Source organism: Phoca vitulina, unplaced genomic scaffold, assembly GCF_004348235.1.
Source record: "Phoca vitulina isolate PV1807 unplaced genomic scaffold, GSC_HSeal_1.0 scaffold10, whole genome shotgun sequence".
Taxonomy (NCBI): domain Eukaryota; kingdom Metazoa; phylum Chordata; class Mammalia; order Carnivora; family Phocidae; genus Phoca; species Phoca vitulina.
Window position 1 is genome coordinate 909,493 of NW_022589713.1, and position 14,610 is coordinate 924,102.

General features: G+C 34.5%; 1 protein-coding gene across 3 annotated transcripts in view; it reads right to left on the bottom strand.

Moving 5' to 3' along the window:
* MLF1 (myeloid leukemia factor 1) overlaps window positions 1-14,610 on the bottom strand; it is a 32,104-nt gene that overhangs the window by 1,803 nt on the left and 15,691 nt on the right. Inside the window, exons 2-7 of one of the 3 annotated variants that reach the window (XM_032408358.1) lie at window positions 13,559-13,706; window positions 9,355-9,396; window positions 5,734-5,817; window positions 4,473-4,601; window positions 2,151-2,310; window positions 230-368 (exon numbers count right to left, since the gene is read on the bottom strand). In XM_032408358.1, the coding sequence (XP_032264249.1) occupies window positions 230-368; window positions 2,151-2,310; window positions 4,473-4,601; window positions 5,734-5,817; window positions 9,355-9,396; window positions 13,559-13,706 (702 nt within the window). The remainder of the gene's footprint in view (window positions 1-229; window positions 369-2,150; window positions 2,311-4,472; window positions 4,602-5,733; window positions 5,818-9,354; window positions 9,397-13,558; window positions 13,707-14,610) is intronic. The other 2 variants (XM_032408360.1, XM_032408361.1) reach the window with 2 other exon arrangements.

Sequence of the window (14,610 nt, forward strand, 5' to 3'; positions counted from 1 at the left end):
CTAGTGAGTTACTAATCATACAATCTTAAAATATTATTTGTTTTTAGATACAGATTTAAATTTGTGTGGAATGCTCAGATACAATGTAAAATCATTACATCCTTCACAAAAGATACTGTTGATACAAACAATGGATGTTAATAAAAACTTCCTGATACAGAAGTAAAATTATGTAATTTTTCTCCTAATTCTTCTTAAAAAACACAATTTATTTTAGAAATAACTTTACCTTCTTTTAAGTTCTCGGCAGCCTGAATTCTCATGACCAACACTTCGCATCCTAGGGTTTTCTACATTGCGCCAAGGCCCCACTGGTTTGTACTTCAAAATCTCATTTTGCCACTCATTGTCAAAAGCATAAGCATCACCTACATGAAATATCAAAATAAAGGGGCAAGTATTAAGATATTAACTGTCAGTAACTGCCTTGGCTCCCACATACTTGATTTTGGCCTTGTGCTTCCATCAGCCTAACCTCAAGACAGAGGCAGGGAACTGCTCCAAATATAAAGGTCTTTGATTCAGAGTAATATTTCCTTTTTTGTCTGTTCCTCTTTTATTCCTATTGATAATTTGATTATTGATGATCTGGTTTTTCATGCACCTGCTTGGATATCATACTATTCTATCCAATGAACCCTTTGACCCAATTACACTTACAGTCTTTCCTCCTGGGTCATCTTCCTGGTGATCATGCTTTTCCTCGGTACTTGGGCACTTCTACTGTAACTAACACGTCCTATTAACCTCACCGTTTTCCTACATAATAACTTGGCCTACCTCGCAAGCTTCTGTTGTCAATTTCCTAAAACAGGTTACTCAACTGTCAATTTGTTATGAAGTAGGCAATCTAATTTCAATAACAACAATAGGTAAATGGTAATACTTGTTCTATCAGATGGCCTTTATAATAATAATGTGCTTCCTCACTGAATTTTTCTTCAACATGTTAATTATTGTGAAGTACTCTGTATATATTTAACTATGACAAAACTACAAAGATTAAAATTAAAGAAAGGTTAAGATGTTGTAGCTTCCATCTCATTGCATAAAAATAATTTTCTCCAAGCCAACCCTAAGAGAATTTCTTTTTCTGAAATGATATGATAATTTAAACCATTTCCATTTAAATAATTTAAATTTAAAATGACAAACACTTTTATTCAAAATACTTTTTGAAAGTAGGAGATGAATATAACCCAAACACTACAATGAGAAGAGTTAGGCCACTGGAAGGACTTAAATGCATTGAAGAATGAATATAAAACCTAGAAAATGGAGGGGTGTCTGGGTGGCTCAGTCGTTAAGCATCTGCCTTCAGCTCAGGTCATGATCCCAGGGTCCTAGGATCAAGCCCCACATCGGGCTCCCTACTCAGCAGGAAGCCTGCTTCTGCCTCTCCCTCACAATCTCCCTCTCTCGTATGTCTCTATCTGTCAAATAAATAAATAAATAAATCTTAAAAAAAAAACAAACCTAGAAAATGGAAAGACATACTTGATACAATACAATACAAGAAATTAAAATCTTATCTATACAAAAACTTAAGTGCCCAACAATACAGAATGATTTAAATAAATTACGGCCCATTCATGAGAACTTTTAGGTAACCATTTAGAATGTTTTTGAAAAACAACATCATAGGTGACTGTTTTCACAGTTATAATGGTGAATTAAAATAGGCACAATATAAACTAGATAGTAAAATACTAACTTTGAGAAAAAGTATATGTGTTAATATATACATAAAACTATTAGGAAGAAATACATTAAAACATTAATAGTTATTTTGGGGTGGGATTATGGATAATTTTAGTTTTCTTTATTCTTTTTTATACTTTTCAAATATATCTTAGAAATATTTAAAAACTCATTTTGCCTACTGGCAGTCTTACTAAATGACAATTCCGAAAGATTCCATTTTCCATGTATAAAACAAAAAATAAGTAACATTACCAAAAATCACTATAAAAAAACAAATCTACTATGAAACAATGAAACCACAATTTTATTACTTTGATAAGGTAGTCCCTACATATTATTCATAAACTACCTTGAAATGACATCTTATGGAATGTTTCTACAAAAAGCATTCATCAAGTTCTACCAGTATTTTAAGAGGAAGAATGCTATTTTCTGTGACAACTTACTTTCATTCATATTGATGAACTCTTGATTGACCTCTTCATCTCCAGTCTTGTTGTTCTTTGACTTTTTAATGACATGAGCTCGGTCATGAAGATGATGACCAACAGCCATTTTTTCTAGTCCACTATCAGAATCTCTCATCGCTTTCCTAGTTTCCTTTATCTGTAAAAATGAAGAAAATAAAAATTAGTTATTATTTAAATATATAGAGGATGGATGTAATTCTCAACTCCTCAGGACCTGTTTACTTATAGAGGTAAGACCATAAATCTACAGCTCTAAAAAACTGGGTACTCAGGTCCACTACCAACTTGCAGTAAAATTGTGGTAATAGTTCTCTGATATTTTAAAAACTGCTTAAAATTAAAATGTCTAGGGCAAAGAGAACCAATACAATTTAAACTTTTTCTAAATTGTAATCAAATGGCATAACAAATAATAACCTAATTATATAAAACTTAGTGCCTTCAACACTGTCCTTAATCGTGTAATAGTTGGGAGTACATCCCTCTAAGTAAGGGCAACTGATTATTCAGCAGTCATGTTGATGGCCTTGAATCTCATGGCTCCTACATATCAACTCTATGGGTTATGAGAATATTCATGATAGCCAAAGACTATTAATATTAGCATGGTTTGCTGTGGGATGTCAACAATTAAATTGTTTACATTTAAGATGTATGTTACTTATAGCAAGTTAAAATGAAAATGTGTGCACTATGGCAAGAGCATCATTAAAAGGTATGTCTTTATATGTAAAAACTAAAAAATGGACTATTCACATGCATTAAACAGGCAAACCTAATTTTTTTTTTACTATAAGTACTAATGAGGAAGCGTAGAAATAGGAACTCTCATACTAGACTTCATGGGAGCTAACTGTTTCAGTCACTGTGTGATAGTAACTTAGTAATTTTTAGGTAAAGATGAAGACATCCACCTCCTACAAACCAACAATACCATTCCTAAACCATTTGCACAAGGAGACATGTACAAAGATAAATGAAAAATTAGAAATACCTAAAAATCAATCAACAGAAAAACAGATTAAAAACTGTGGTGTATCCATATTTTGGTTAATCTATAGAAGTCAAATAAACAGAGCTGTATGTATAAACTTGAATAAATCTCAGAAACATTACTGAGCAAAGTCAAGTTGCAGAAGACACATGCAGCATGAAACCATTTATATAAAGTTTAGAAACCCATAAAATAATTCATTATATTGCTTATGAAGCATACATAAATAATACAATTATGAAGGGGGCCTGGGTGGCTCAGTCGTTAAGCGTCTGCCTTCGGCTCAGGTCATGATCCCAGGGTTCTGGGATCGAGCCCCGTATCAGGCTCCCTGCTCCACGGGAAGCCTGCTTCTCCCTCTCCCACTCCCCCTGCTTGTGTTCCCTCTCTCGCTGTATCTCTCTCTGTCAAATAAATAAATAAAATCTTTTTTTTTTTTTTTAAAGATTTTATTTATTTATTTGACAGAGAGATAGACAGAAGAGCACAAGCAGAGGGAGTGGCAGAGGGAGAGGGAGAAGCAGGCTCTGCACTGAGCAGGGAACCCGATGCGGGACTCGATCCCAGGACCCTGAGATCATGACCTGAGCCGAAGGCAGACGCTTAACCGACTGAGCCACCCAGGCGCCCCAATAAATAAATAAAATCTTTAAAAAAAAATAAATAAATAAAATAAAATTATAAAAACATACATAAGAATGATAAGTTCCAGATATAGGAAAATGGTTCTTTTGTGGGGAGGGAGTAAAAGGGAAAAAAGGAACCAGGGAGGGAAGAGTGCACTGAAAGCTTTAACTGCATCTAATATTTTTGCTTAAAAAGAAAAAAAAATAAGGGACAACCTAAAGCAAATAGAGAAAAATGTTATGAGTTGACTAAACTGGGTGGAAGAAATGTGGGTATTTATTACATTATTTTCTGTATCTTTTCTGTACACTTGAAGTATTTCATGAGTTAAAAAATTCATTTACTTCAGATACAAATTAAAAATAGATATTTATTTCATGAGACAAAGACTTCTTTTAATGTCTACTTACCTGGTCAACATGTAAAGGTAATAATAAACATCAATAGATATTTACATGAAAAAAGGCATCTGAGGTGGAGGGGGAGAAAAAAATGCCTTAAACTAAGTAAATACAGTTAGCATTATTGTGTTTCACAGTGATATGTGTCTTCTTCCCTCATCTCTACCCGCAGAGTACCAGATCAAGCTTAAAAAATTAAAATCCGATATAGGTGATTGATAAGATTTCACATTCCACAACTTTATAAAGCTCCAAAAATGCTCAGAAAATACTTACTCCTCCTGGAGCCCTACGGGTTTGAGTTGAGGCCTGGAAAACCTTTGGTGGTTCATCTCCTACTTTGGAATAAGTCATAACTGAGGAAGAACTAAATGAATGTCCATTTGGATCCACTGAAAGGTGACCCTAGAGATAAATATAAATTGTCAATCCAGAGAGTTTAGTCAAATATGAAGAACTGACTTTAGAGGATTCAAATAAATAACAATACTAGCTAAAGTTCTACTAAGGATACCATACTATCAATATGGTATATCTAAATGGCACCCCCAGGAAGGTCCTCACCTCCTTCCATTTTAGGTACCAATTCTCACTCTTCTTGTGAGGAATAATAGGAAGTGACTCACTCAGAGATCCTTAAGTCTTTGTGATCAAAGACTTGCAGCTTAGATTTAAATATAGATACTGTGCCCTGAAGCCTATGATGCTTTTATAGTCAGTGGTTGACCCTTGTGTGCAATTTTGCCAATGCTGAGCCAATTAGCCATATACCAAGAAGTTTTTATACCTCCTGTGGGTACCAGATTGCTAGATTATGAAAATCATTAATAATGCCCTAGATTTGGACATTCTGAAACGATCCTTAGATTCTAAACTGGATGACTAAAATGAGTCTTCTTCATATTGAATCAAGTTAATTTTTTAATGTTAATATTATGAGTAGAAAAGTAAGAGTATTAGCACTAGTTTATAACTATTTGGACTTTATGGATCTAATCCAATGCCTAAACATCATTCCTGAAATTTCTGTTTTCAGCTTTTTTTAAGAAAACACTAAAACTTAATTTCCTAGATGCTACAAATCCTTTTAAGTAGACAAGCTAAAAATAATTAAAAAGTCTAAATTCATATAAAATGTGCATTTACAATAGTGACCTTCAGCAGGATAAATGTTTTTGAGGTTGTGTTTTTTTAATTTTGAAAGTTAATTAATGCAAACTCATAGGTTGTGAAATCAATTCGGTGGGTTGTGACTAGGATTTTTAAAATATGAACTAAAATAGAAAATATAAGCACACACTGTAAATATGTGTTATATTTATACTTACTATTTACAGTATGTAAATAGTATGATCATTTTCTCACAAAAATTGTTTCAGGTTTATTTATACAGTACGCAAGTATTATGTACTGGGTCATACTGTTAAGATATATTTTTCAACCACTGTGGACCACGATTAAAAAAAAGTTGAAAGCCACTATAATACAGGGTACCAATAACTGAAAATAATGTTCTCATCAATTTTTTAGTACTTACAAAGTTTCTTTGTAATTCCTGCATACTGTTTCGCATATTTAACATCATTCGGTCCATTGCCTGAAAAGGGTTGACATCTGTACGCTACAGGATATTAGGAAGTACGTTATTAACTATTAGTACAACACAAAAGAAGCAAATCAACCTTCCCAAAACAGCTGAAATTTTTTTCTTGATTTACGCAGTGGGAGCTCATGCAGCAATCGGCCAGGCAAAGATAATTTAAGGACTATACAAAAAAGCGATTTGTTAAAGAAAAAATGGAAGTATATACAAAATCTCAGTCAACATATAAATGAGTAGGGAGTTGCAACACTATAAATACATGCATACATACATGTGTGTATATACACACATATATACATGCATGAACATATAAACACATTTATCAACTTTCTCAAAACACAATTTAGTTAATATTTAAATACTGAATGGTGTATTCTGGGCTGGGACAACTCTAGCATAGACTAGTTTTCAAGTTTTTCCTTCTTTCCTCTCAGTAGAATCTCACCATGCAAATCAATAAAACTTGGGTATAAGATACCAACGTCACTTCCACCAGTACGACACAGCTGATAGAAACTGCCTCTGAGATCTTCAGCTCTCCTTTACATAAAAGGATCCAAGTGAGAGAGGTTAATTCACTCTACTGGTAGGCCTGGAATTTGCTGCCTACCACAGAAGGCTCAGTAGAACATTCCCTTGAGGCACAGCATATGCTTCTTTAGAAGAATAGTTAATTCTTCTAGAACTGTGGTTTCTTAGTCACAATTGATTTTGACTCCCAGGGGACATTTGTTCATAATTACATGCATTTTTGTGTGTCACAACTGAGGAGGGTGTATGACTGTCATCTGCTGAGAAAAGGTCAGGGACACTGCTAAAATCCTACAAAGATTGGACAGCCCCCCTAGAACAAGAATTATCTAGTCTAAAATGTCAATGGTGTCAGGGCCTGAGAAGCTCTGCTCTAGAAAAATCTCCTATTGATTTTAAGTTTTACCATTAGAACACTCAGGAGAAATTAAAAAGTGAAGCACACATTTTAGTGTGCCACCTGATGCATTGTTTACTATTATAAAACAGAAGGAGTGTTTGATTCAAGGAACTCCTCTACTCAAACAGGAGTCTTTTGAATCCTGTAAGGCACTGTAGTTCAATGCCAGTATTTCAGCCCCTCTAGAGATTCTTTTGCTGTATGCCAAGCTGGGACTCAATAAAGAATTATCAAAGGCCTGTCTATGTCTCTGCCTTCCAATGGGTTTTTATTACTTGTAACAAAGGGAAACAGATGGGAAAACCAAATTCTCCTTTAGAACCTGCATTTAACACCACAGGGAACAACAAAGGCACATTTAGGAGATACTGATAAATCTTTGGGCACACAAAGGACTGCAGTAGAATTAATCTGCATTTCAGAGATTCAACCCAATTCAGGAAACATTCTGAACACTTTGTTTCAACACCAGGTTGAGAAATCAGGGCTATATAAGAGATACAATTCATGAGAGTTGGAAGGGCTAGCCCAAATAAGAAGAGGAGAAGACAGAAGAAAAGATCAGATGTTTGGGTATATTCTGCCCTTTTCTCAATTCACTGTCAAATCAAAATGTATCTGTACTTGCTGTGGGGTGGCCCAACACCTTGGGGTGACAAAAAGTGTGGGTACAAATTAGAGGTAAGATTCCAGTGGGCTCCTAAGGTCTTTGGGAACTTTGTACACATGCTCTTCTCTCTGTATGAATGTTTTTATCCTGACTCTCAGCGTAGTTTCTTCTCATCATTCCAGTATCACCTCCTTAAAAAGGCCACCTGCAAAAGTAATGTCTGCTTCACCTCCCATCTGTCATTATATCTTGCCCGGCTTCATCTCCTTCAGAGTACTTTGAAGTACTTTATCTGATATTATTTTGTTGTTTATTGCCTGTCTTCCCACTCTGTAGAAATCATCTTTGTGAAGGCAGGGCTATCTTCTCTGTCTTATTCACTACTATATTCTCAATACTTTTAAAATAATTCCTGGCACATAAGGAGGGCTCAATAAATATTTGCTGAATGAATGAACAAATTAGCTCTAGCTCAGCTCAAACCCATATATTCAATTGTTCACCAGATAAATCCACCTGGACATACTATGGATGCCTCAAATGCCCAACACCCCAAACTGAAATGATCCTTTGACCGCCCCTGCTCTCATTCTGTATGAATGCACTGTTCCTTAGCTCAGTGGCATTACCATCTAGCTAATTCCTCATGCCAAAAAATGGGCATAATACTTTCCTTTTCCCTCTTTACTTTCCTTTCAACCCAGTAAATCCCAAAGTTTTACCCGTTCACCTCTTTAACTCTCAAATGAGACACCACAGCCATTGCCCAAGTAGAAGCCATTACTAATATTTCCCAGAACACTTTAACAGCCTCCTGGCCTCCCTGCCTCAACTATGGTCCTTCCTAATCTCTCCTTCCCTTGAAGGCACAATAATATTTCAAAAACGAGAACCTGCCTCTATTACCATTTTGGTGAAAATTCATCAACTGCTTCCCCTGTTCTTAAGATAATGTCCACAGTCCTTACCAGGACAAAAGAAGTCCCTGGTTACCATCCATCCCATCTTTATCTACTCTCCAACTCATGCTCCAGGGCCAAGTGATCCTAACATCTTTGAGCTCCCTAGCCACCAGGTCTTTGCACATGCTGTTTCTTCTGTGTTGAACACTCTTTTTCTCCTCTCCCTTCTTTTCCTGGCTAATTCCTATTCAACCTTAAGGTTCCAGAAATCTTCTCTGATTAACCTCCACACCACCACCCTAATACATCAAAAGGTCTGGGTAACAGGTTTTTTTCTATCTGTGCTTCCATAGCATGTGGAACTTCCTGATCATTTTACTGAGAACTCTGTGCTATAACTGCTTTTTTAATTTGTCATTTGTCCCACTGAAAACTCTGGTCAGAAAGGACAAATGTGGCATGTCAAACTTTAAGGAGACAAATGGCTTAAGTCTAACACAATAAGAAGAAACTTTTTCATAAGAGAATAGATGCATCCATAGGAAATGTTCCAAACTCATGTTATTCTCTGCTACTCCTCAGGCTGCTGCTTTTAAGTGTATTAGAAACTAGCATCACAGAAAAGAAACAGGAGTGGGAGGAAAGCTAGTTGTAGCATAGCCATACTTAGATGTGGGAACGGAAAAGCAGCATGAACAAACTAACTTTAGAGTCCTAGAAAAAGCAGAAAATCTGAGCTTCTCCAAATATGCTCCTCTAGCTACAGTTTGGTGCTTTATCATCTTTTGGAAAGTCATCATAAGCATGTGGAAGTGTCCAAACTTTCAAACAAACTATGGGGATCCCTTTTGTTAATCAAGTGAATATTCATCTATTAAACTGTATTTTTTCTTTTTTGAAGACTGATTTTATATATGCTGATATGACTTAGTTCAGAAAAAAGCATGCCTGAATACTCTAAGATTAATACATAAACAGGTTTCACTACAAATTCTAAAAAGCTATTTTGAAAATAAGTGAAACTGCATGCCAATTCACTTTGCTTGAGTTAATGAAAAACAAATATTTGTCAGAAAATATTGCTAAAATGGTTTGTGTCTCATGATACGAACCATACCACCAAAACTGCCAAAAGGCACAAGAGAATTCATTGCCTAGAAAAAAAAATCCAGTTAATTTTGGTTATGATATTTATTATATAGTAATCCCCAAAAAAGAAAGAAATGCTCCCCCAAAAAGAAACATAGTTCAGAGCTGACAAAGTTTTAAATCATTTAATAAAAAAATCCTCAACATATATTTTAAAAACTATCCACTTATTATTCATCATAGAACCTGACAGGAGCCTGGCAGACAAATGGGGAGACCATATACCACTTTTAAATATGACTACTGTAGTATTTACCAAAGGTAGTTGAAAGAAAAAGTCTTTGCTATAGATTAATACAAACATTTCTCAAAGGAAATGCAAATTCACACCAAAATTAATTAAAACATAAGGTACAATGATTAAGATCTCATCTTTCCTTTGCTCAACTATTCCATATTTTTAAAAGATGAGTTAAACTTATTTATAACTGATTAAAAATAAGCAATTATCTACATTAATAACATTTCAAAAGTAGAGATATTGGTCAAAAAAATTAATGAATACCTCCTAAGAACTAATACATGGAATAAAAAAAAAAAAACTTCAGAAAGGATCACACACAGATTTAAAAATATGTAGGGTCTTTTTTCTTTTTTTAAAGATTTTATTTATTTATTTGACAGAGACACAGCAAGAGAGGGAACACAAGCAGGGGGAGTGGGAGAGGGAGAAGCAGGCTTCCCGTGGAGCAGGGAGACCGATGCAGGGCTCAATCCCATGACCCTGGGATCATGACCTGAGCCGAAGGCAGACGCTTAACGACTGAGCCACCCAGGTGCCCCTGTAGGGTCTTTGATAGGCAAAAGAATGTTATAGAATTATCTAATAGTTCACAAATTGTATTCCTCAATAGGTACAGATAAGTAAAAATAAAATTTTAGACAGACATATATACAAATTAAAAACTTTCATTACTTGGAAGTTTCAAATATTGAAAATAAAATTTAAATTTTTGGGTAAATGGTATATATAAAATTTTACCATCCATTCAATGATAATTTTCTCCTTGTGTAAATTTTGTTGAAAAATAGAGAAAACTGTGTGTTTATATTAAATTTTATAATAAATTATATCAGATGATATATATTTATACTACATATTTAGAACAGTAATATCCAAAGTGTATTGGACGCATCAATACAATTTCTCTATTTCTTTTCACTGAAAATAAAAACATTGTAGATTGACTCTGGTGCCATCACTCAATCTAAATGTTAGAAGGTCGCATGTCATACCTTGAATTATAAACTGCTTAATATATTTACAGATTAAATTATCTAGTTTTAGGGGCATCTGTGTGGCTCAGTTGGTTGGGCAGCAGAGTCTTGATTTCGGTTGGGGTCATGGTCTCAGGGTTGTGGTATCAAGCCCCAAGTCTGGCTCAGCACTCAGTGCGTAGTCTGCTTGTCCCTCTCCCTCTGCTCCTCCCCCCTCTCATGTTCTAACTCTAAAATGAATAGGTAAAATCTAAAAAATTTAAAAATTAAAAAAAAAAATTATCTAGTTTTAAACAAAACTAATCCTCCCAAAATGGACAAGTGGCTTAAAAATATCCCCATAAAGAAATCGTGAACTGAAGAAAATGCTAATAATATAAACAAGAAAATAGCATAGCTGATGTTTCCCCTACTTTTGTAGGAGACTTTGTTTTCCTTCATAAAATGGCTGACAAAGATGACAAATGTCAGAGGGCCTGGGTGGCTCAGTTGGTTAAGCATCTGACTGTTGATTTCAGCTTAGGTCACAATCTCAGGGTCATGAGATCCAGCCCAGCATCAGGCTGTGCGCTGGGCATGGAGCCTGCTTAAGATTCTCTCTCTCTCTCTCCCCCCCCCCCCAAAAAAGACAAATGTCAAGTAATGGGCCAAAAATAAAGAAAAAATTATCAAGATGTCTATCTGAAAAAATTTTCATCCACTATGCTTAAAGTCAACAGCATAATGGCTCACTGCTTAATCAAAACACTCATTTAAAAACTTGTAGCTTAGGGCAGCTAGGTGGTTCAGTCGGTTAAGCTTCGGACTCTTTCATTTCAGCCTCTTCATTTCCACTCAGGTCATGAGCTCAGGGTCCTGGGATCCAGTACCGTGCTCAGCACCAGGCTCCATACTGAGTCTGCTTAGGATTCTCTCTCTCCCTTTCCCTCTGCCCCTCCCCACACTCACGCGCACACTCTCTCAAATAAGAAAAATCTTTAAAAATTTTTAAGAAAACTTTACAGCTTCACTAGAGGGAGAAAGAAGCTTTCTATGAATTTTTATTAGTTTAAATGGACTAGAACAGCTAGCATGCAAAAAAGCCTATTGTTCTCTTGGCTGTGCTCTTTTCAAATAGCGGCAGTCTTTCCATCTTCTGCAGTCAATTTCTAATTTCTGTTCCTACTTTCACATCTAGTTATAAAACACTGACTTAGAAAAGTTCAAGTTGGCATAGAGGTCTTTTGTTGCTATTGTTTGTTTGTTTGGTTTTTTTTGTTTTAATTTATTAAAAAATTTAATTATTATTAATTTATTAAAAAAATTTTATTTATTTATTTTTGCTATTACATTTAGTCTTTCACATTTAGACATACACATATACCATATCACACCCTATGGGATAAAAGAAAAGCCATTTCTCACCAGTATAAATTATAAAATGAGTTTTGGCTAAAAGAGAGGCTGCATGTTCCTTGGAAAATCTGCTGTAACTCTGCTGTAAATCTATATTTTAAAAATTATTACTGCCCTAGGACAATACTCAGTACTCTTGGCTGGCAAAGGGTTTTCATACAGCTTGAACAAGAAAAAAGTGCATTGGTGTTAGCATTCTAAGATAGTTGATAAATATAATGTCTTTTTTTTTTTTTAAGATTTTATTTATTTGACAGAGAGAGAGACAGCGAGAGAGGGAACACAAGCAGGGGGAGCGGGAGAGGGAGAAGCAGGCTTCCTGCCAAGCAGGGAGCCCGATGTGGGGCTCGATCCCAGGACCCCGGGATCATGACCTGAGCCGAAGGCAGACACTTAACGACTGAGCCACCCAGGCGCCTCTAATGTCTCTTTTTCCATTGGGAATAAAATTGTCACTTCTTCCTTCTTCCACAAAAGCTACAAGTAGCTCATTTACGCACATAAATACAAAGTACTATATAGAGCCTTACTTCTGCCCTGCTATGGTTATAGCAGACAGACAAAATATTTCAATGCTCATGTGAAAGATAACATTTCAGAATGTCTTTATAAGTGATATTTCTGCCCTCCTTGATAATTTTTCCTTAGATCTTGATTTTAGACTTTGGAAATTGATAGCCCTAAATGTAAAAAATATATATATATATAAAAATACCACTATTCACTAATTGAAAGAAAACAATTGGAATATGAGTAATACATATTGGAATAATAAGAAAAAGAATGTGAAAATTTCATTTATATGGTAAATCTAATTTTATCCACCAAACTTCTTAGGAGTATTTGAAATATTCAGCCTCTCTTTTAGCCAAAACTTATTTATTTCCTGTATATTTATAATTTATACTGGCGAGATATGGCTCACCTTTTCTTCCCTAGGTTGCGATACATATGACATATTTATGTCTAAGTATGAAAGACTTAGGTAATAGCAAAAATTAATTAACTAATTAAGAGAAAACAAAACCAGAAACTCCTGTGGATTTTTATTCTAGAACTGCCATTCCTGAGGCTGAAAAAGCAATAGAAATAAAATGAAAAGAAAAGAAAGTAATTAAGATAATATTAGCATCCTGTATTTTTTTTAGTTGAATATGCTTATAACCTTCTAGTTTTGCTCTCAGATAAAACTTACGAAAATATTCTGTAGTTATGCAAGGATTTAAATACAGTTAAAAGTTAATCTAAGTTTTGAAGGTCCAAGGTAGCCATGTAGAACAAACTTATAGACACGCATGAAAAAAATAATGCTTTAAGTTTGGCTTATAATATATAACTGTATGGTCCTAAAGTTTTGGTAGTGCAGTGGAATTTCATACAGCTAACAATTCATTGTTAAAGGATTCAGCTTTCCAACAAGTCCACCTTTTTATATAATAGTTATTTCTATAACATAAGCATTATTCATATCCTAACATCATAGATATATTCTTCTGTAATAATTTTCTTCAAATTCTATAGGACCTTCTCACTAACTTAAAATAAAGAACTTACAGTCAAGGAATTTTCGCCATCATCGTGTCTCATATGATTATGAGCTCTTCCTCTACCATCAGAGATGCTGAGCAAGTCTCTTCCAAAAGGTTCAGAAAAACTTCTCATCATTTGTCGCATACTTTCTCGGTGTGCAATAAAAGAATCACTGTTGAAAATACATATAATCATCCAAGAGTAAGGGTTGGAATTTAAATAATAAGTAGGCAGCTAAATTCTACAAAGAATTATTTTGGGTTGATATGCTTGTTAAAGAGGCAAAAGAAGAGTTTAGGTGAATGGAATTATCTCACAAAGACCCATTATTCATGAATACAAAAACTGTTTCATTTGCTATCTACTATAATTAATCTATGTATAATAAAAATACACCTTTATTTATCCCTTACTGTATAAAAATGACAAATACAAAGTAACACATCTCAGGTAGCTTAAGCCAGCAGTAAGGGAAATGGCAAAAAAAAAAAAAGGACTGAAAAATACTGCTACCAGGTAGAGGTCATTTTAGGCAGCCAAAAATATAAATTCTAGTAAGAACCAATAAAGAATGCTAGCTTATTTATTTTTTAACTCTTATTTATGGAATATGAGCACTGTATTTGTTATTTGTTTCATTTCTCTTGCGTAAAATAACGAGGAGTGGGATTGTATGATTAACTTTATAAAAAATGTGAACTAAGAGTTCTAGTTGTGCTACATTCTTACTGATAGTTGGTATTGTCAGTCTTTTTAATTTTAGCCATTTGAGTGGTGGTGTAATAGTATCTCATATTTTGTATGTCATTCATAGATCTTCTTTGATAAAATATGTGTTCAAATTTTTTCCCTATTTTAAAAAACCGGGTTGTTTGTCTTATTGTTATGGACTTATAAGAGTTCTTTATGTATTGTAGACATAAGACTTTTATCAGATATTTGTCTTGCAAGTATTCTTTTCCTAGTCTTGGTCTTGCCTTTTCATTTTCTTAACATCAACTTATTTAGCCACATAGCTATGGATCTTCAGTTTTCACCAGACTATGACCTTTGTGTAGTAGTTTTATTTCTGAGTT